Here is a 24467-nt window from a genome sequence, read left to right as displayed (position 1 = left end):
GAAATCCATTGTTCTGTCACACGCCACTATAGAGAAATGTATAGTTAGTTACACACTTGTGCTGACATGAGACAAATAACCTGACGGCTACAATAGATTACTGCTCACGCGTTACTAAACAGTGGATCATGGCCAATAAATAAAAGGTCCACAGATTGATTGGGATGCATTCTGATTTTGGTTTGAAAGGAGTTCAGATCTAAGGCACCTTGTGTATGCATTACAATAGAGCAAGCACATACAGAGGCAGCGCCTAATGATATGTACAGCACACTCGGTAACCCCCTGGATACTCTTTGGAAAATCGTGACCTTCTTAAACAAATGGCTTAAGGAAAAAAGTGTTTTGGCCTAAGTCAGCTCCTCGTATGACACTGGCCACCTCTGGTAAAATCGCCAAAGTCCTAATTGAAAAGTAAAATCGCCTCTCTCAAGAGTGTCCATCCGTAGTTGGGTCGCGGGGGCAACAGCTCCAGATCTCCAGACTTCCCTCTCCAGACCAACAGTACGTTCTCGACAGATGTTGAAGATATAACACCTGGCTCACCCCTACCTCTCCGATCTTCGTGAACCCTATGTCCCCCTCCGCCCCCCTCAGGTCCAGTGAAGCCAACCTCCTGAAGGTCCGCAAGGCCAAGTACTTCTATGTTTCTGCCCCCAACCTCTGGAATGCACTCCCCAACCATCTCAGAGTTGCCCCGTCCCTCCTTTCCTTGAAAATCTCACTCAAAACCCACCTCTTCAAGATCCCATCTCCCATCTCTTAAGATGTCCCCCCTATATCCTTTTATGTTTTTAACCTTGCACTTGATCTTGTACTTGTTTAGCTTTATTTTCTTGAATAAGGGTCCGTTCCTATAGTGTTTTATGTAAAGCGCCATCCAGATCATCCTTAGTCTGCCCCGGGGTCTCATCCCATTGGGACGTGCATCGAGGACCTCCCTAGGGAGACGCTCGAGAGGCATCCTAACCAGATGCCCAAACCACCTAAGCTCAAGTGTGACTTAGGGCATTTTCTTAGTCACATTGTTGTGACTTAGTAATTTCTTTTTTGTATAAATCAGGAGTAAGTTAGGTAAATTGGCCTAAATCAGGCCATTTAATCCTATTCATTTCTATTTAATCCACTTATATTACATAATTTACAGTGTTATTTTTAAATGAATAGTCATAAATAGTTTTTTGGTGAAATGATTAAGAAATATATAGTTTTGTTTTGGATCAGTTTAAAAAAAATCTGAAATAGTTAGGGCCACTGGCCTAGCGGTCCAGGCGCATCCCACATATAGGTGCATGCCGACAGCGTCTTGTGGGTTCGAGTCCCGATCCCGACGACCTTTGCTGCATGTCATTCCCAGTCTCTTTCTCCCTGTTTCTTGTCTCTCTCCACTATGTCCTATCAATAAAGGCAGAATAGCCCAAAAAATATCTATAAATAAAAAATAATGCTTGGGCCATTAGTTTAAGAAGGTGACGAAATGCCACAGTCAGTTGAAAACCTTGCATTCCTACCAAATGGCAACTTTTCAGGGAAGGACTGTAGGGGTTTAAATTACTTGATTTCACTAGTCGGAAGAAACACACCATTGAGAAAGTTCTGATGGTTTTGGGCGGGTATAAATAGGGTCAGGGAGATAATTGGCATGGAGGGCGGAGAGTGTTGTGAAGGGCAGGGTCAAGGTGTGTTCCTCCGCCTCCTGAACATCTGTTCCATGCAACTCCATTAAAATAAACACTATTTACAAATATGACTTTGTATATCCAAGGCCCACAAGAGCTTTATTTTTTAAATATAATAAATCTTTACTTCAAGAAAAGGTTCGAGAAAAATCACCACAGCTGGAGCTATTACACGTTGAGAATCACTGTATTAAATGATTTCGACAACAGTAAGCTCATAGTAAACAGTGAGCGCCAACTGAATCAGAAGGGGATAGAGCCCCCTGCTGGTATGTATGCATCAGTGATCAATATTTTATGGGGAACAGGGGTCTCCCATCATGGATATAATAAAGTATCTATCAGAGTCAAATAAATCACTCCAAAAATTTAAATGTAATTATGAGCTTTATGGCTCCTTGTTCCCATGACTCCCTAGGGTTGTCCAAGGGTTTAGGACACAGTATAATTTTATAGATGTAGGGGGGGGATCAGCTTCATAATTGATCATTCTTTTGTCTAGGCCCAGAGACAGACAGCTGTGTTGAATCCCTCTGACTGGCCCTGTTGGTGAGTGCTGGCAAAGGTCATGGATCTCCCCCAGGGATGCTCACGGTTAGAATTAGTATAGCACTACATGGTAGAATCTAATTTAACAAGTGGGTAAGTATGACATTTTGCATCTGAAAGGCCCCTTCGATGTTAAAAGGTAAGTATTTTACATGTACACACAGAGCAAGCTATTTTAAGATTTCTGTACTATGATACATATAATCTTAACACTAGTGACCCAATTCTGGGAATGTCATATTTGGCAAATAATCACTGACAATATCACATTTACAAGGGTTAAGATGCGTTGTGAGATTTGGTGTGGAGAAAATGAGTGGCCCAAGGATCCAGTCCTGGGCCCAGTCAAAGGTTTAATGTGTCTAATTGTTAAAATTATGAAATGGCGGGCTTATTGTCATTGAGATTTTTATATCCTCACATTACTGGAGACGGCCATTTCATACATGAAATGGTTGTCACACTGACCCACACTCCCAATTAGTAGGATTGAAATAAGTCCAAGGGCCTATGATAGACTGTTTGTAGATTTCAGTTACACTTTCTTCGCAAGTTGCGGGTAAACCATAAATTGTTGCTAGCGTCATCCATACCATATAGTTGAGAACATCCTGTGATGTATGCCATGGCATCTCAGCCTCATTGTACAACCTGCAGTTTACAGCTGAAAGCCCAGATCACTATCACAAAGATCAATGAAAATCATATGTGTTCAAGACAAATTGTTTTTCCTATTTTATTTTATAATTAGGCTATCCTTGGCTAGGTCAAATACAAGATTTTTTAAAATATGCAATGGATAGAGTACATAATTCTAAGCAAACCCTAATAGATAAATACACGAAGCTTGCAATTTCAAGCTTTGAATTGTCATTGGTTTTATTTTTGTTATGAAAGCATTTTATTTGCAGGCAAGACTCATGTCTGACCTGGATCACTTGAATCTAAAAATGTCTGGGTTTCTTTCCATCAGTTTGAAATCAGTAGAGGATCAGATCCTCTAGTGTGCATCAATTCAGGTCACTAACACCAGATTTGACAGGCAGGGGTCAGGTGGTGCTGGTCCACTCAGCCTGCTAAACCCAATCCTGATGACGGATAAGGACGGGGGAACTGTCAATAACGATGCTATTAAATCAATGCTGGGCTTCCGTCTTCTTGTCCAGATGGGGCTTGTAGTGAAGAATTATCCTGCATTAGAATAGCATGAGCACATTTTCAGCAGGGAGTGTTGGGTTGTGTGGGAGGAGTTAAGGCCTATTCATACTTCAGTTTTAGGTGATAAGGTGGTTGGTGGTTAGTAAAGAAATAGAGAGATGTGTTTGGGTGAGCGTTATGTCATGTTGTAGTTTTCAGTGGGCAGTATGTATAGAGGGTATGCGCATGCTTAAAGTGAATAGCACATCGAGTGGCAAAGCAACATGCAACGTGAGTTTAACATTGTTTAATGTTGTTTAATGCAATCAGATAGGACTTTCTGTTTAGATGTAGGGGCTGTCAAGGCCAGAAAGTAGTTTTTTGCCACTCAGTAGGCGTTCTTGCATGACTTCCGTTTGATGATGATGTCACACGCATACCCTCTATAGGCCTTAAGACGAAGGGTCTATGTCCTCCCGGTGGGGGCTCCTCACCGGCAGGTGAGGCAGTAGGATACAACAGAGGGGCTTCATTTCTTTCCACGAGGTCTGTTGTTGCTACGGCATTGATCTGCAACTTGATACATTGCCATGGAAACAGCTAAAATGATCACCATTTGCCTTCACCTGTGATGTGGGTCAAGAGCACTCAGCTCTGCCACTGTTTCCACAATCTACATAATGTACTAACATCCACCCTGGATGCTCGTCATCATGGACGGAATTACGATAAGAGAAATAACATGATTTGAAGTATGCACCATAATGGCTTCATTTACACTCCATCACACAACATTAACCCATTACGACCTGAGGCTGATTTTACAAATGTCTTCTAAATCAGTTTTCTGAAAATACGAATGTTGCTATGAGTGGTGATCAAACTTTTTCATGTCAAGGACCCCCCCCCCCCAATTATTTAGTTCGATGGACCCCCAGAAGCAAATATTGGAGTTAGAAATGTTCGTTTAAAAATAATATATTGAAAGATTTGCGCAAATTTGATAAAAAAAAATAGGAGATCTACAAGCTCGTATCATGGCACGCTATGAGCTTGTATATCAGCTTGTATATACCCCCCCCCCCCTTACAAATACTATAGCCTGTAAGTTGAAATTATGTTTTTTTTACATTTACATATCGAAATGTAAAGTCAGAACATCTCTCGTTAGCAGAATCTGTCTTGAGAGAGTAATATGTAGCTGAAGGAGTACAGATTTATGTCGGCCTTATAACAATAGAAACAAATCTTTAAGGGCTGTGTTACAGAGGGGGTGGAGGGCTGTGACCAATGTGGTTACATTTATCCTGGTCTCTCAACAGAATATCCATTCTTTTTTTTAATACTGGACTTCCATTGAGGCATAGTTGATGATTGACACTTGATTAGTGAATGTGTAGTAGTTAGTTATCATTGATTTGTGGACAGTATAATGTAAGGTGTTACAACGTATAGCTACTATGAATAACAGTCACCACACTCTCCAACAACCATGAATTCCAATAGCTGTCACTGCCCAGTGAATATTGTAAGTCTCTAACTTTGGCTCCATCGTGTGGTTATATGACTACATGTACATGGGCTAAAAGGGTAATGGCAAACATGAATACATACAATATGAATACATTACAAAAACACCTGCAGTTGTAGGTTCACATCAGCGTCGGAGAGGAACAGGCACTGTCAGATCAGTTACGCAACTTTTGGGAAATCGAATCCCTTGGAATCCACATGAAAAATGCATTCTGAGAAGGAAGACATGGCAGTGTATCCCAAGCCGTGCATATCCACGGCTTCCCAAGCCGTGCATGCCTATTCCATATAGGCTGAGGAAGAAATGCCACTTGACAGTTTTCAAATCAGCCTCATGGTGGTGCTACAACAGGCCAAGTTGCATCTCACACACACACACACACACACACACACACACACACACACACACACACACACACACACACACACACACACACACACACACACACACACACACACACACACACACACCCAAACAAACATGTTTAACTATGAGGGCAATTATATGAAAATAAGAATAAGAACTTAACATGAATTAACAACATATAGAATAATTACATGCTTTCATTAATGCTATGTTTTGGTAAATGTTTCAAATAAAAACAACGCTTTATACATTCTATGTCCACAAAAATGGACTAATATGGCACTGGTTTATAAAGCTCTAAATGGTCTTGCACTTTCTTACCTCCTCGACTGTCCCAGGCCGCCCCCTCAGGTCCTTCGGCCTGGTAGAGACAATTACATGTATGAATTTTCAGGCTATGAACATCGCAGTGGGTGGCGCACAATGTTTACAAGGTGATAAAATGAAGTGTAAAGTCCAGTCAAATGCCCATTGAGTTTAATGGCATGAAACAGCGACAGCTTCTAGGCCAATTTTTACTACTTCCAAAATTGCGGCCCGGTTGTATAAAGACCTGCCCCCGCCTTCCTCTGATTGGCCTACCGACACTGCCCGTCATTGGTCGGTGGTGGGAAATATCTCCCGGTGTTGGCATTGCCTTGAGGGGTAATCATTTACCATTTATTCTGTGCGGGAGTCTAGTGACTAACGGTGAATGTGGGAAAGCCCCGCCCTAGTACTAGTAGGAGGGCATTCAGAGGGGGGCAGGTCTTTACGCAACCGGACCTGCAGAGCTCAGGTGAGGGTGTGTTCAGTACCCTGGAGAGCTCAGGGTGTGTTCAGTACCCTGGAGAGCTCAGGGTGTGTTCAGTACCCTGGAGAGCTCAGGGTGTGTTCAGCACCCTGGAGAGCTCAGCTCAGGGTGTGTTCAGCACCCTGGATAGCTCAGGGTGTGTTCAGTACCCTGGAGAGCTCAGGTCAGGGTGTGTTCAGCACCCTGGATAGCTCAGGGTGTGTTCAGTACCCTGGAGAGCTCAGGTCAGGGTGTGTTCCGCACCAATTTACAATTTACAATTTAGGCATTTAGCAGACGCTCTTAATCCAGAGCGACTTACATTTAAGCAAGAACAAAGCTTGTGTCAGGGTGTCTAGAAAAAAGTTGGAAAAAAGCGCCCTGCAGGCGTTTGGCCCTATCCTACCTTTGGAGACAATTCTCGCACACGCTACATGAGGCAAACGTATGAATAAAGGATGCTTCTCAAATTATAAGATATGTGTGCTGTGCCAACAGGAATGTCAATGGAGGTGGGACAGGCCGTTGAGGGCTTTTTTTTCCTTCCTTGTTTGTATTATTTGCTTTTTGATTATTATTTTGATATGATATTATTTTTCTGTTTTGTATTAACTTCCTTGTTTTATTTTTGCCTTTATTCTCTGTATGTAAAGCACTTTGTGAGTTCTCTGAGAAGTGCTATATAAATAAAACATACTTTTTTTATTCTTTATTTACCCAGGGAAGTAGCTGAGCACAGGTGCTCATTTTCAGCAACGCCCTGCACATAGAAACACACAGACAGACACACACACACACACACACACACACACACACACACACACACACACACACGTGCACACACACACACACACACACACACACACACACACACACACACACACACACATTAAAACCTGGGAGCTGACCAGTACAACCACAGTCTTATACTGTTGGCCACTAAGCAGCTCCAGGGGGAGCAGTTGGGGGTTCATTGCCTTGCTTAAGGGCACTTCAGCGGTGTTGGGTGAGTGATATCACTTCCCCACCCAGATTTTTCCTGCCCGTCCAGGGAATCAAACCGGCAACCTTTCGGCAACCCTTAGGCCCCTGCTGCCACTTACTTACTTACTTCCTCCGAACTCGATCCCATAGGGGCTGTCAATCACGAAGTGATTGACAGGTTGTCATACAATCTTGTTGTAAATGTACTTAAACTTACAACTTGCAGAATCCCAGTTTTTACCAGCAGCTTGCAAAGCGGCTGGTCTATGAATATAGGTATGAAACTTGCGACCGTGAGAACGACACCCTAGTCTCACTGGTGAGTGGGTTGCCAAGTCTGCTTATTTCCAACCAAGCTTCGCTTGTTTTTTCCCTCACAGTTGCTTGGCAGGTTTTCAGAGGTTGGTTAGCTTATTTCTGTCACGACAGTTGGCAACACTGGCAACCATAATAAGCTATATTATTTCAACTGGTGAAGACATCCTGGAAATGACGTAAAGATCATCCCCATATGGGCTGTGATCTGGCCTAGTCCTGAACATCACCGGAGTCACCGGAGGACGGCATCATAACGTCATCATGACGTCATTTGGCTTGCTGATTAGTGCGTGCGTGCGTGCGCCTCAGCTAGACTTATTGACTATAGCTTATTGTAAAAGAATAACCTGGGTCAGCATTTTACTACATATCTATTTACTATCCATAGTTTATACTCCTGGAGGTCATCTTACACAAATCAACAGAGGCTTAAGATGGGTAAAAGAATGTAGCACTCTAACTATTGATCTCATCAATCAATCCTGCAGCACCCTAAGGATTGAGTGGTGAGATCAACAGTTTATTGGAGCAGCTGTCTTGACTGTTGACCTGTCCTAAAGATTAGACCACAAGGTACTACCGGTAATTCAATTCAAAGGGCTTCATTGGCATGAGAAAACATACGTTTTCTCATGTTGACTCCTCCGGGTAATCAGTCCATACCCTATGTGGGGTTTGCGAAATGGCCTTTCTATGTGTGGAGCTTGCATGTTCTCCCCGTGTCCCCTAGGCCTAGGGTAGGTACTCCATGCAGGGTAGGTACTCCATGCAGTAATCCTGGTCTCTATACTGCCTCCCCGTGGTCATAAAGGGCACATGATGGAGAGGAAAGGAACTGGTTGGAATAACGTGTTCCTTCCACACGTTAGGTCCTACCGGGGAAACTCCCCCTGTCAGGTGATAAGAAGCAGCCTGTTCACTCCTCATGCATTGAAGGAAGCTTGAGTTCAGTTCGGGAATCTCCCCAGGTTGGCAGAGGGAGAGTAGCGCCCAGGATTACAGTTTAGGCAACTGGCACTGGGTTTCAAAATCGTGGGAAAAAGGTGCATGGCCTTTATCGACATAGAAAAGTTTAGCTTGCAGTACGCTTTTGCAAGGTTTACACAAATAGCAGTTATTTTTCAAAGGTGTTTAAAGGTAATTGCTGTTTGTATGTATATAGTGTTTTTACAAATTAGAATTACAATTAATCTTTTTTCTTAAACTGCAGATGCAGGAATACACACAATGATTCGTCTTTAAAATGGTTGTGTTCTATTTGATATCCTTCTCCTATCACAGCAGCTCACGAATCTTGCTGCTCTGTTTGCAAATGTTTGTACTTTGCCCAGCTTTTTTTTTTTGTCATGTTGGGTTGTGTGTCAATTAGCTTTCCTTTTGTTGTTTTATAATTTTTTTAGTCCAGTGGATTTTGTATCTGGTATCTGGTGGAGTTCCAGGACCAGCTAAGCTTTATCTGTGTGTTATGGAGTGCATCTGGGTCACTTTCTAGGTGGTTATTTTAAATGGTGTCTTGTTATTTTGATTATGAGTGGGTATCGTCCTAATTCTTCCGTGCCTGCATTATTTAGTGTTTTTCACTGGATCCGGAGAATTGATTTGCAGACTTATGTGTGCTGGGCTGTCTCTCAGGCTCAGCTCCTTATCACAAAGTGGGCCATATTGGCTAAACTAGTTTTGAATCAACAGTTAATGTTGAAGACAGTCTTCAGTTAAAATATCTCCCAAAAGTTAATATATTAAATAATGTATTAATAATTTATATTATTATTTATTCATTCACTATGAACTTTTGTAAATGTTATAAAGTAAACTGACATGTATAAAGGATAGCCAGCTTCAGCAGCCTTAGCCTTTTCATTTTTTAGATCGCTTATTCGCATCGCGTCGCTAATTCGCCAGTGTGTAATGACCTTTAGCCTTTTAATTTTTTTATTGAATGAAGGGTTGCCATGCAGGTCTTGTCAAATTTGTCTTCATTCGTTCTCAATTCTCAAGTCACAAATGTTTACATGTTATATTGAAAACTAGACAGTGTGACACCAGGCCCTCTGACTCCCATAATTGCTGTCAGTTGATCAGGGTCAAAAGGTATTTTGTGAAGAGAATTAAAGATCTCTGGCTGGCTATAACACAAATATGCCTTAACTTAATACATTGTAATTGTCCTTTATTATAACTAAAATAAATCCACCGCCAGTCCCTCACGCCTCATGATGCGTCACGCCACGCCACCATATATGGCCGTCAGTCCATCACGCCTCGTGACATGCTCCATATATGGCCGTATCCATATATGGAGATCACGACACTGACCTCATCAAACCCTGTACACTCAAGACATGCTCCATATATGGCCAGTACAGAATTCATTCTATATGAATCTATCAGAATTAATAATTAATATCAATTAAACTCTCTATTTGGCTGGACATTCCCAGCTATATGGCTGGGAATGTCCCTGGCAGTCTGTCACATGTTTCCATTAACTATGTTGTCAACGGTTGGCCAGACAACCAACTAAACTATAGCCAATCACATCTCGACGCGTCTATCCGGGCCATGGGATCCTGTTGCGTCCGTCGACTCTGTTGCTGTCCGGGTCCTCCCTCCCCGCCACTTCCATCCAATATATACCGGAGGCGAGGATCTATTATTCTGTTTTGAGAATTGACTTGAGAATACTAGCCTATACACACGACGACATGCACGGAACAATTGTGTGACAACACTGACGATGCAACGACGGAAACGGACGGCAACAACGACTCGGGTTTCTTTGGTAGTAGTAGCCCAATCAGACACTTGTTTGTATGCACGGACACGGTGAAAGAAAGAAGCGAGAGGAGTGATCACTCAGAGTGTGTGTATGAGAGAGTGAGTAGGTGTGTGCGTGTGTGGGTGAGAGAGAGAGAGAGAGAGAGCCATGAAGAAACTAAGCCCCGCGAAGCAGAAACAGCATCCTCCGCCGCCAGTCGCGGTGGAGGATGTCCCCGCGTCGCCGCCAGACAGCCAGCTGGTCAGCGTGCAACAACTCAATGAGCTGCTGATCAACGGCAGCGGTTTCTACAGCCTGCCGACGCAGCACTTCAACGAGGTCTTCCCCAGGATCTACATCGGCAACGCGTAAGTAATAAAGTATACAGTTACAGTCCCTGCCTGCATCGTGCATGGTGGTCAGGTGGTGGTGATGATGATGATGATGATGATGGCCACTTAATTGCCACTTCCATCAATGGACACACACACACACACACACACACACAGGTGTCACATGTCAGATATAGAAGAAGCATGATGACTTATGACCTTTTAGTATAGCCTAGGACAATTTGATTTTATGATAATTATTTTATTATCAATAATTGTATCATAGTGTGCCATCCCAGCTCTAGCACGAATCAGACGTGCCTGCTGTAAACACATACAGTAGGTATTGTTTCAACCTATCACCAGGTAAGGTAGCCACGACGGTGGAGCATGAGGCAAAACAATGATTTGATTACAATAAGAAATACAACTACTTGACGAAATTGACAAATATAGCTTTTCGAGTTTTCGTGACAACCCCCCCCCCCCCCCATGTCGTGAAGGACGATACAAAGATCACGTTTGCCTCAATGAACCCTCATCTCCATTATTTTTTCCTTTTCTTTCATTCGTTTTTTTTCTTTTCTTTACGTCCGCCTATCGCTGCCATCTAATCGTGATTTAATCATTCTCCAGCCGTTCTTTCTCTGATCGCTAGATTCGCTACTCAGTAGGTGGTAGGCCGACTCGCAAATATTGGCGAATTGGAGAAGACGGCCGGATGTCTTCGCATAAGATACGATCAATTAAACATAATTGAATGAACGCGATATCTTTTCGGATTCCTGCATTGAATCCTGTAGCGAATTGGCCTGTAGCGCGGCTAAAAATAGAACATTCTCTGTTTGACACCTTTGGCGACGCAGGGCGAGTGGCGACCTTAGAGTATTATGGTGGCGACACACAATAGCCTGACATTCAGCCTCATTTTGGTTAACACGTATGACATAATGCCCTTCAACACAGACTCTCACTCACCACTTAATTATAATAATAGCTTACATATTAGTAATTGCCGAGATTTAACATGCATCCCACGTGAGTTTTAAGGAACACATTTTAGCATGTTTTCTCGTTTGTCACGATGTGAGATTTAAGGGAGTGGGAGTGGTGGCTTGGGTTGAACAGGATTCAAACAGGTGTTGTTAGCCTACTTCATGCATTTTCAAATGAAATATCTATTTCTTTTATTTAATGTAAACTTTATTTAACCTGGGGAAAAATCATATTGTGCTATGAAATTCAATTTGCAAGTGAGTCTAGCCATATCAACTTTTAAATGTAGACTTTGTAGCGCACGTGTGTGTCCTCTGATTGCCTTAATTGGCTGTGGCTCAGCCACAATAAACATACAAATATACTCCAAAGAATACAAAGACCTGCCATTCATGTAGCAGCAATAAAAACTGAACTTGAGCTATGGACGCTATGGACCAGAGCTATGTCTGAGGAAACTTTACAATTCTCCCTGCATCATGAACCCAATATCAACACAGGCTAATTAATCATACTTATGCAGAGTACAGCCCCTAGTCTGACACTTGAACCCAAGCTATTCTGCGGATAACACACAGCGAAATATTGCAGATCTACAAGCTCACAACGCATATCCACACACTGACCTTGTAGATCTCTAAATATATTGACCATGAATATATTTAGTATTGAGCAAAAACAGGAGAGGGGGCCTAGTATAGGGTTTAAGTGGTTATCTATGGTATAGGCTATTACGTATATACACATAGCCTATAGGCCAAACCATAAATCCATGGTAGGCTGTGTAATGAAGTCTGCTCTAAGGGAATTTACAGCTTACTATTCCAGGAAGGCCAGTACCTGGTATTGCTGGTCCAGTTGCAGAATGTGTGAGAAGAATGCAGTGCATGCATGCAGAAATATTGTATCCTCACAAAGCCCAATTTGAGTCTGTCTATAGTGTCTACCTGTTTGCTATAGGCTATGGTGAATTCAGGTAAAGTGAAACACTTTTTGGTACATGCTCCAGTAGACTGGGGTAAAAAAGTGACCAAAAAAAGTTATGTTGGAATTAAATTGGAATACACCATTCGTTTTAGAAGCTATACGCATGCACCTTCAAACATAATATGAACCCATATCTCAGGCATTGTGTTCAGGACGGTTATTTGAAATAGCTTTTTAGTGTGCAAAAAGTAATAGGATCTATTCGTTTGATGTTTTGTTTTTGTTTTTTTAATCATAGGCAATGTAGTGCAATTACAACACAATGTGCAAGTGGGTGCCCCAGTGACTCACCGATTAGGAGTTCTTACAACATGAATAAGGCTGTAGTCCTTCTTGCAGTTAACATGGGCTCAACTCTGCAAGGCTCTTTGCTGCATGTCATCACTCACTCAAACTTAGCTATTTGAAGTTTATATTTTCATTTAGTTTCAGTCATGCTTTGAAAGGAATGAAAGCCATTCACCACATGCTGTCATGCCCCGCTCCTCTGCCTTTGAATTTGAGCATTGACTTAGGTCCAAACCAGTAACCACTGGACTAATATTTGGCTTGACCTTAATGGTTATGTGGTTGATTTATGTTCTGTATTTGCTTAAGTCAAGAAAGGAAGTTGTTGTTACTATTCTTGCCTTTGTACTTGTTTACTAATACTGCAGTCTTTCTGACTTATTCTGTTATTCTCTGTATGTTCAGTATTTTGCCTTGTCTTCCTGTTCTGTTTGGTTTTCTGTTACTCTGTTGGTTTTGTGTATCTTATTTTGTAGTATGGTCCCTAGTGTTTCCTGTCTGCCTAGTTACTGTTCCCTACCTTGTCTCACCTACCTTGTTATGTGTCAGTGTTTTCACCTGTGTCCTCTTAGTCCTGTTAGCCTATCCTGTGTTTGATTGTATTTTGAGTTCACCTGTGTCTAGTTAGTCTTTGTCTATTTATATACCCCAGTTTGTTCAGTTCCTTGTCAGATCGTCATTTCATGTCAGCGTGTATACTGTGTCCTTATTTAGCCTGCCCTATTTTATGGGAAGTTTAAGTTATAGTTAATAAACATCCTGAACTGTGAATCCTGCCTTTTGGTCGTACTGCTTTTGGGTCCTCTGAACGCACCCTGACACATGCACTCTATCATCCCTATTCTGGGCATTTCATAATATGCGGACATCCGGTAAAAAAAATAGGCGCTGGCGAACATAACAATATAAGACCACCTGTACCTTGGTCGAAGTGGTTGATATGAGTGGTTCGGAGAGGGAAACCTCGCTGAGACGACATGGTCGGCATTCTGGCAAGTTCCTTACTGCTTCAGCAGGTCTTTCTGCCGGAGGCCTGGGGACAATCCACCCATGATTGCCTTCATCTGTCTCTGTTATTTTAATAATATCTCAAATTTATACACATGAGCTCTAATGCCGTGTTGTAATGTTTCCAACCGAACACCTCTAATTCACTCCATTATATAACCATACAATGCAAGAACAAATCCATGATGCAACTGAGAAAAGTACTGTGTCCATCCAATACATCACTACTCCACTCACTGCCAAGCCAGTGCTGGAAGGGGGCAGGACAGAATGCAAGCACATTAGCTCAGTGGTACAACAAAATCTATTTGAATACACCAGCCCCTCTGTCTCAAAACAGAGTGTTGGAAACCTTGTCCTGGTAATGGTATACACATGAAGCAGAAGACTTAAAGACTGCTGCCTGCATGCTGGTTTTCAAAATGCGTAATGTCAAAAATATAACATCAACATCTTTTGAAGTTTATGACTTCAAGATTGCCTGTATAAATCCTCATACTCAAATCTGAGTTGGGAACGTAATTGGAGATGCCAGTAGCAGACTGGACTCGAATCACTCGATAGAGTAATTGCTAATAAAATATGGCTAGTTGCAGCCCTATACATGGGGGAGCGATTTGCAGCTGTCCCATCTATTGGCCTCTCTTGCCCATTCTTTTCTTAAAAACACCAGTGTGGCTGCCGCTGTGATAAATGACAGATTCCAGAGTATTGTGGTTGCCAAGTGACTTCAGAAGTGATCAAGGAAAGATTGCCATGACGTTTGGTGAACCAGGCGATGTCTTCGGCTATCTGAGTTACAGATAACACTTAATACTGAAACAGTCTTCCTTAAACCCATCACTGTCTTGTTGTCTTGTGGAATTAGGCTTAATGATCCTTACCTTACCTGCCCTCTGTTTTCTTCTGTAATCCAAAGAAAATTTAATTCTGATAGATTTAGCCTTAAGTTGTGAGCAGACATTATTTTGGCTCGGGAAATGCATTTAAATCATTCTGCGGTATACTGGCCTCATCCTAAATTCATTTAATGCAAGGTTTCCTGCAGTTCTGCTGAGAAATTCCTGCAAAATTAATATTTAATTGTATTTATGAATTTCAATTGGATACATATACATAAGATGATCAGCCCGATGTTGGCCCCGGCAAAAGAAATGGTAATACTGCTGGGATTTACTAACTGTGGAGATCCTTCCGCAGTGAGGTTGCTCGTATGTGATATTAAGTGCACAGTTTGCCGAATGGTCAGGTCACTGATATGATCTTTGAGTTGTATAGTAGCCATACATTGTCTATAGCTGTATCTGTGAGGGTGCTCTTGGCACAACTCAGCACTACACACTGAGTTGACCATTAATCAAAGCACAACATCTTATATTTTCATTTACCTGGTTGTTTGAAGCATTTCCCAAGTGTGAATGTGTGTCTTCTTTAAGAGAAGAGCGGCAGAGACTGAGGTGGTAATGATTGATAATTAACCTATAGGGTCGAGGCTTTGACCACGGTCTGGTCCAGAGAGGCAGGTCACTGATTATCTATGCTGCCTCAGCCTTGACTATTATAGCAAGCAACATAATAAAACTGTCCATTGTCTGAAGATGAATGGGTTACACAGTTATACTGTGCAACTGTGTACAGGGTTATACTGTGCAACCTTTTCAATTAATCAAAAGTTATTCCTGATATAATCCTTCACAGGTATATCTTTGCACATGAATGTGCTATTCAACATTCAACTTCTCTAAATACAAATTTTAGTTGTATCTGCACTGCCCCCAACACAATTGATGCATTTTTAAAGTTAATACATATTGTATTACGCTATTGTATTATACTTCCCAAAATATCCTCGGCAGTAGTACCCCGTAGCTTTGATCCATGCACTGCAGGAGAGTTACTTTGGTGGATTTAGAACTGAGTTGCACTTCTAAGAGACCATAAAATGAATGTAACACAGTTTGATTTTAACATACTATATTGTCTCCGTGTGAGACCAAGGACCTGAATTAAATGATGGCCCTTGTGTCTCTCCCCACCCCTATAACCCCCTAAAATAAAAAATATATCTTTAAACACTTAAAACCTCTTAAGCCCCAATCCCCCGCCGGCGGGGGCAGCAGCTGTCCACCTCATGAACAGCTCTCAGCGGGTAAATGGGGCTGGTCAAGGTCTCAGGTTCCAACTCCTATATTTTAGATTTTCCCTCCTGGACCCCCCTGGGGTTTAGGATATTTAACTTTTAAACATGTTTGTAATTTTAACGTCTACTCTGGCTTTTGTTAGAACCCCAGACAGTTTTTAAGTAGCTTGATTCAGATTTACACATAGATTTTGTATTAATTTTGATAAAACACGCCCCCCATTTTAACCATGATAGATTCACCAAAGATACCTGTGCATGGTTCTGGTGACTATTATTGTTCTTGTAATACGTGAGGGGGGCGTGTTTTTTAATTTAATTTTTGTATTACTTATTTTATTTTAATTGTGGGTAGCTGATGTATAATCTTGTAGAATAAAGTCAATACTTTACCCATAGGAGGAATTAGAACATCTAATCTGCTCTGGGTGTGAAACCAGGTGGGTTGCAGTTCACAAATGCAACTAATTACGTCATTAACTTTGAGACACCTTCAATATTAATGTATGAAATTCATAACAACAAACTATGTCTACAGTATGTTGCAAAAGCTGTTGGGAAAGCTGTTTTTGAAGCTTCAGGCGGCAAGTCCCTGGAGAAAGAAAAATCACCACCCTTTACCGCTTAGAACTGAATATTGATGGATGGGGTCGTGACTGAGTCTGTGCTGAGATGCTTTTATTTCAGCTCACTGTAGGCTTTATGGAAGCACTCTTTCGTGGTTCCATTCGCTTACTGTACTTTGTACTTCCTGTCATTAGGCAGGGCTTATTCATCCAGTCAAATTGAACAGTAGTGTTTCGCTTAGCTGGACAGACTGGGGCCTGTAGTCCCAGTGTCCAGGAATAGAACATAATCTTTCAGTCAAGTGTAGCGTTTTGGCACGGCAAAGTGTTTTCTCCTCAGGTGTATTGTCCTTTGTTTACCCTGTGATCTGACTTTCTTCTGTGGAGTTGTGATCTCTATTGTTGTCTTTTAGGGTTCACTGTTGATGACTGTTGGAGAGAACAGATCTTATTATGCATTTGTCTCTCTGTCTTCAGTTCTTTCCAGCAGAAATGTCCTTTCTTTCAGTATTTCTCCCACCCCTGCGTTACTGCGTTGGCCACCCCTTATCAACTGTCATCTATTCGACAATAAAACAATAAAATAAAAGAATTGTGAGAAATCGCTAATCGATAATTTTATAAACAAATCGAGTTACTGTGGTAACTCTGGGGGGGTCCCCGTAGCATCCAGATCCAGACCCCCAGGAGCACGCCCAGGGGGCCGGGCCGGTTCCGGTGAGCCGCCCTGCATCCGAACGGTTGAGAAATGACAGAGTTACCATGTGGGGGCCCCTAGGGTGTCCCTCTACTGTACTGTACTGTCACACCCGCAATCATCATATATACAGTTAATGTGTGTGTGTGTGTGTGTGTGCTAGGCTGCGCAACAGTTACTGTACACTTGGTGGTGAAAACCAACCAAACTCTATTTTCGTGACGGACCCAGCCAACCAAATCCTGAATCACGTCCAAAATAATTTGTAAACAGAAGGGTGAAAGTGCTGCCTGTGTATAAAGTTGCAGTTGTTGGGTTTGAGGAACACTTGCTATACTTAATAACTGCTTAATAATGAATGTGTTGGGACTGCGAGGAGGCAGGAACAGGCCAGGTGCAGAGAGCTAGAGAGGCATTGGTTGCTGCATACAGTACTGCATGTACTGTACTGTAGCCTGTGTGCTGTAAATAAATATGCAAACATCTGCTACTGTATGTACTGTACATATGCTCCAAAAGAGGGCTGGGCAATTATATATCAACACCGATATTTAAGACCAGTAACTGACTTAATCTTGCTCATTTAGGTGTATCGATTAATTGAGAAGCAGTTTTATTTATTTACACACACACACACACACACACACACACACACACACACACACACACACACACACACACACACGTCACATGTCTAATTTCTTACATATGGACATGATTCTTTTTTTTAACAATCAACTAAATATATTAGTCTGAACCACTTATCCCTGTATTATACTTTGTTGTACAATGGTGGCTTAACAGAATCTGTGAAAATGTCACATCGCAATGTGTTGTGATCTTGTAGATCTGCTATTTTCTTTAAAAAAAAGGTAATTGTTAGGTTATTGTTATTGTAACAAATATAACTCAATTTAGCAGACTTCTCACAGCACAGAGAGGAGACATTACTGAGTAGGAAGGAGGGAAGGAGCTGTGCGTGTGTGCGTACTGCGTAGCTGATCCAAGATCTCATGGAGCTGCATCTCTCCATCACCTCCTGAAGGAGCTCGGGGCCCTGCAGCTGACATGGAGACAGATGGGCTGCCTCGCCTCCTCCCTCCAGCAGCCATAAAGCAAAGCGGGGGGCAAAGTTGGTCTTTATTAGTGTTGCGGAGCATGCCAGATGACCTCCAGAAGTCCACAGGGACCCATCCAGGGTCACCTAATCTTGACTCTCCTGCTTGATATAGACCTGAGAGTGTACCGGGAATTATGTAACCAAAGCACTCTGAGCGGTCGGTGTCAACCGTGAGCATTATTATTTGAAGACGTATGGGCTTGAGCGTCTATTGATATAGATTCACGTATGAGGATTGTAAGCATCATGAAAGATTAGGGATGTGTGCCGTCTGCGCACTGCCCAGTGACTAATTTCACTATCGGTTAAAATATCATCTTTGTATGCGATTAAATGACGTCGACAAAGTCTAAAAATAAGGAAATAAATAATAATAGCCAAAAACATAATTAGAAGAAATCGAGTGCTCCTCCATTCATCCCGTACTTTGTGTTGATCTTCCCATGTGCAGGTTCGTGGCGCAGAATGTAATGCGTCTGCAGAAGCTCGGCGTGACGCACATCCTCAACGTGGCGGAGGGCAACGGCTTCATGCACGTCAACACCAGCGCGGAGTTCTACACCGGCACGGGCATCACGTACCACGGCATCAAGGCCAACGACACGCAGAAGTTCAACCTCAGTGACTACTTCGACGAGGGGGGCGACTTCATTGACAAGGCTCTGGCAGACAAAAATGGCAAAGGTGAATGTGCAGGTTCTCAGCCTTTTTCCTGGATCAGGGTCCACTTGAAAATGTTCACGGCCCACCCATCTGACCGACCACTTCAGGTCACATGGGTGGTACGTGTACATATTTGAAGTGGTAGTAGAATGTTTATTTTAATGATCAATCAATAGATTGTGTTCCAGCTTGGATCAATGGAACTAACGTACCGGTAGTATACTTTAAGTTACTATTTATCGGTATCACAGTGAAAACCTTTTTTTTTTTACATTAATTATTTTAATATTAATGTTATATTATCATTTACATCGTATTGTTTTGCTAATTATTTGGTGGTCCACTTGTGCAGCGCAAGTGGGCCCCATCATCACAGGTGTCTTGCAAGGGCAGAATAACCGCTTCTTGGGGCTGAAGACAGGAAGTGTAGAGCTGTTTGTAGTCTGCAACAGTTAATCGAACTAATTGATGTTAACAAAAAAATATTTGAATGGAATCATTCATTTGGAAAAACAATATTATTTTTGATTCAGGAGTGGTGATATAGTGGTGAGGTGTGTGATATGAAATGTAAACTTTACCTTGTATAAACACAAACATCAGTTAACACCATCCATCCAATTATACTATACAACCTAGTGCACAAAATCATAAAGAATAATGACAAAATAGTAATAAAAAATAAATAAATAAGAAGTGCCCTCTCATGAAATAGAAGGACAGTATCAGTCACCAGAGCCAGAGATTGTTTACTGTATGCTGTGGTTTCCATGGACTATATCTTCCGCCAACTTGTGACAGAATGTGTGGCCTGTATGAAATTTGACAGATCTGCCTGGGAGCTGACCCCAGAAATCTCTATCGCTATATCTTTATGCAAATTGTACATGCTCTCTACTTTTATCGTGAGTTGTATTAGGCTGCTTTTGTTGTTGCTTGAGTCTAAGGTAGCAGGAGTTAATGTCCTAGGATTGTTAAGCTTGCATAAGAATGTAGTATAAACATGAAGGTGAACGGGGTCTATACAAAATTTGAAGCCATTCAAAGAGAAGATCAAAAGAACCTGATGTCTTGTGTCACAACACAAGCTTCACAGCACTTTGTTCCCACCAGTTGTGACACGAAACTGAGACAGATTCTCTTTGTGTTGCTCGTCTTCAAAAGACAGGCATAAAAAGAGCACCAGACTCCTTCAGGGCAGAAGATCATGTACAGGGAACTTTAGAGGTACAAGCCTTTGGATCTAACGAAGGGAAAGACAGTTCTGAATATCGTCACTGAAACGATATTCTCTCCATATTTAAACTTTTTATGTTTTTTCGTAAAATTAACGACCCACATCATCATACAAGAGTGTCACACAAAAGCAGTGAAATTTGCATATCTACAAGCTTCACTTTTCCACCTGAAGGCGCCGATATGACAAACATGTCTCAGGCTATATGTGACACACTCCTGAGCCCTGACACACATTCTCTTATGAGATCACGTCCCAGTTGAGTCAAGACAATTTCACCAGTGTTGAACCGTACCTAAATAAATCCAGCATGTTTCTGGGCTAGTGTGAGGTAAACAGGTCCTAACGGTGGTGTGCAGACAACATCATGTGCTGGTGACGTGTTGAGGTTGATTTCTGGCTCATGACAGTTATCTCATGATCTGTCCCCTCTCTCTCTCTCCCTCTCTTTCTCTCTCTGTAACACACATGGGCAACATATGGCCTGAGGGCCAGAACCGGTCCTTTGACCATCTCAATCTGGCCCACAAATCCTCAAATTAAAACAAAAGGACCCCCACCCCCCTGAATCTAAAATATAAGAGGGGTGCAGATCTTGGTGGTAGTAGCAAATATTCAAACGAGAATTTAATGTTTTTGAGGTAAATTATTATTAATTATTTTTTACCATCTGTAATATACTCTTAAAAGTGTATACTGTATTGAAGTAGATTGTCTTGTGTCTGTAATATTCTCATTGTAACAAAAAAAACAAGTCTGTCTTGTTTACCAAATCTTCAGTTTCAACCTAAGTCAGGACATTCAATTGTCCAATGTGTGGCCCTTTAGCAAAAGTCACTATCTTCACAATTTTTTCTGTCACCTTCAGCTGTCACAATGTCCTTACCCCCCCCCCCCCCTAATAATAATGTAATAATAGTAAAGTTGCATGAAAGTGTTTTCAATCACTTTCAACCTTAAGTGTCCCTGTTTTGGGTACGTCATACTCATAAGCAGGGCTGCACACAACTTTTTTGGTCTAGTACTCAGAGGAGCACCTGGAGGAGTTTCTTGGTGCTCCTAAAATGCGGCGACCCGTCTCGCCGGATGGATAAAAGAGGGATGAATAACTTATAGCAAAACAATATTTATTGGATTTAGCCCTAGAATGGCTCTTGTTGTAGATTCATCCCATTATTAAAAAAATCTAAATTTGCTAAAATCTAGGTCCATGTGTGGTCCAGCCCTATGGAATGCATATTCTAATAAAAACAACTTAACACTTCCTAAGGATAATATGAGCATCAAAGCAATATTTAGATTTTTTATTATTTTGTATTTAAATAACCGATCTACTAGCTCACAACGTGTTGCGACACGTTGTGAGCTTGCAGATCAGCTATTTTTTTAACATGCGACACATCGTACGGCGAAGCATACATCAGGCTTCCCTAGTTCCCTTTTGTTTTTAGCTGAGGCGACGTACGTAGTCAGACAGTCAGACACACATGGCTCCTCGGTGCAAAAATAAACAGTGTACACTACCCGACTTTACGATAATAAGGGACAGTATGTCGAGACACAGTGTTCATGTTGGGCAGCAGCAGTGCCAGTCCGCAATGCTTTAAACTCTTCCCACTCCACTATGTCGGAACTAAAACCTTAGTACCCGTAAAAAGTCGGTGGCCGGTGCCTAGGCTGTGAGAGACGCTAATATGGTTTCTGCCTCGGATTCGGGTTCTGAGACGGCATCGCACACGAGCAACCATGCTGCTCCAGCAGCCGGAAAACAAACACAAGCACAGCGGCAAATGGGAAGAGTGCAAAGCATCCAAAGCATGCCCTTTTACACCGGGGACTACAGTAGTTTGCTATCTGAAACGGAGAAGACGAAACTATTTGTGTCAGGTTTTCCTGTCAACCGCCCTCCGCCTCCTCCCAGGCTCCCAGCAGAAAGCAGCATGGAATCCTCCCCCTTTTGAGTAAGGACGCGCTGTGATTGGCCAGTAGCCACTTTGAGTGGCAGTCGGTGGGAAATGCTCTCGCCACAGAATGTACTAGTATTCTGGCCATAATAATCATTCTAGGCGGCCCCGGCTGTTGGTACGCAGAAGCGCTTCCCGGCGCTTGATTGACAGCGCATTTTGAATTTTGACGACGCATGCGCGGTGGCGCACCACTTATGTGCAGCCCTGCTCATAAGCAAAGACACCTTCCAGAGATTGAGAAAATTGATGATCTACAAGCTTGCAGAAAGGTGGTTCAAGTGTTAATTTTGACGCACCAAGGTCTACACTAGGGACACGTTTAATTGGTGTCCTGAACCCTGTGTTTTATGGTGATGGATTTAATGTCCTCTGACAATTATAAGGCATCTTAATTCCCAGGCGATTTGGCAGAGGCACCCCAACGCCCACGGTAAATCAGTGGCGATGTGGCTACAGTAACGACATTGAGAGGAGAGGAGAGGAAACAACTTGAGCAGAATAAAAAATCGATGACGAAAAACTTAGCATCCCAGGGACAAATACTGCAGAGTGCAGACATCGCATTTCAATATTTTGGATGTGCCTGCCAGAATATCGAGTTAAACACCTGCAGAGGCCAAGCTATTCATAGTCACATGTGACTATGAATAGCTTTCCCTGCATGCGTTCTGACAATCTAGCAGGTAGTTCCAAATGGCAAGGTGCATTCCTCCTGAGGCGTGGGCTATATTCCATAAAGAATGTTTGAGTTTGGCAAGCACACACACACACACACACACACACACACACACACACACACACACACACACACACACACACACACACACACACACACACACACACACAGTGCAGAGTACCTTGACAGCATTCCTGTTCAAGTTCAAGTTAGTTGACCCAACCCACACACACACACAGTCCCCAGGAAGACTTTGACTTTGAAGTACTAGTCCGACTCCTTACCCGTTTGAATATATGAACACCAAATTATGTACAGTGTGTGGGTATTGCGATTCAATACATCATATTATTGATACATGTATTTTGAGGTCTACACACACACACAGTCCACCGTCCCTATCGTTGCCATCAGAGACGAAATGTTTTTATAATCGTCATGGGGGCCGAAACCGACCGCCCCCAGATTAGCATTTCAATGCCTGATCTACATGTGTACAAGGGACAGGCACGCGGTCCACCCCCCAACCGGACAGGAGGAAAAAAGAGGTGTTAAGGTGCCAGACTTGGATGGTCAGAGCAGCGCGATTACAAAGTCAATGCAAGACGAGAATTGCGTGAACGGGCGCGGGGCGACCTGGTGCGGTAGAAACGAGACGAACCGAGGCAAATATATTCGGGTCCAATTCCTCATGGGGGCCCTGGCCCCCCGGCCCCCACAGACTCTACGTCACTGGTTGCCATAGAGAGAGAATTGTTATTTGTGCCGCACGGCTTTCAGCATGACAATGACCCGTAGTGAGATAGCAAATTAGGCGACGTTGAGCTCATTTGCGTCAGAGTAAAGACGCTAAAACACTTTGATTAAAAGCTGATATTGGTGTGTTTTTGTCCAATCAGGATTTCCACACTGGGCATTCCTATGGCCAGATAAGAGATAAGAGAATCATACATCTATCTACAAGCTATGAATAGATCTACAAGATGTAGGCTTGTAGATCTGTCATACTCATACAGTACCAGTAAGATGCCCTGAGGGCCCTTGCTGGGCCGGGCGAGCGCTGGCGCTTTGGCATGGGGGGGGGGGGGGGGGGGGGATCAGATCAACATATGGAATGAATTCTGCACTGGCCAACTATTGCTAATATTAGATTTTGTCCATCTGGCCCGGGCCTAATATTGACGCACAGTATGTGTCTGACTGTGTGTCCTCCAGGGAAGGTGTACGTGCACTGCAGGGAAGGATACAGCCGCTCTCCCACCATGGTGGTGGCGTACCTCATGCAGCGCCACAGGATGCACGCCCGCGTGGCGGTGGCCACCGTGAGGCACAAGCGGGAGATCGGCCCCAACGACGGCTTCCTGCGTCAGCTGTGCGAGCTCCACGACAAGCTGGCCAAGGAGGGCAAGCTGAACGTACATGTAGAGGTGGGCAAGCTAAAGACCAAATAACCCAAGGAGAGGCACGGATGAACAGACCCTGTTACACCCCCCCCCCCCTTGCCCCATGTCTTCTTAAGTGTCCCCCCCCCCCCCTCTCCCCCAGTCCTGACCAGACCAGCACAACACTCACTGGACACGATTGCTACAAACAGAGGTAGACAGAAACGACGTGCCATGTGAATGTATTGGTCTCTCTCACACAGTGACACACACACACACACACACACACACACTGTACAGTTCCTGTACAA

At 42.8% G+C, this 24467-nt stretch overlaps 1 protein-coding gene across 1 annotated transcript; it reads left to right on the top strand.

Moving 5' to 3' along the window:
• Positions 1-10258: 10258 nt before the first annotated feature.
• Positions 10259-24225, top strand: dusp3a (dual specificity phosphatase 3a; the record flags this gene model as incomplete). The annotated part of the gene is made up of 3 exons (XM_083787695.1): positions 10259-10465; positions 18683-18915; positions 23990-24225. Exons 1-3 carry the CDS (start codon positions 10266-10268, stop codon positions 24223-24225), a joined length of 669 nt encoding a protein of 222 aa, XP_083643821.1. The 5' UTR covers positions 10259-10265.
• Positions 24226-24467: the final 242 nt, after the last annotated feature.

The sequence above is a fragment of the Protomyctophum parallelum genome (assembly GCF_964188405.1).
Source record: "Protomyctophum parallelum genome assembly, chromosome: 17".
In the NCBI taxonomy this organism is placed as follows: domain Eukaryota; kingdom Metazoa; phylum Chordata; class Actinopteri; order Myctophiformes; family Myctophidae; genus Protomyctophum; species Protomyctophum parallelum.
This window is presented reverse-complemented; position numbering and strand designations above follow the sequence as displayed.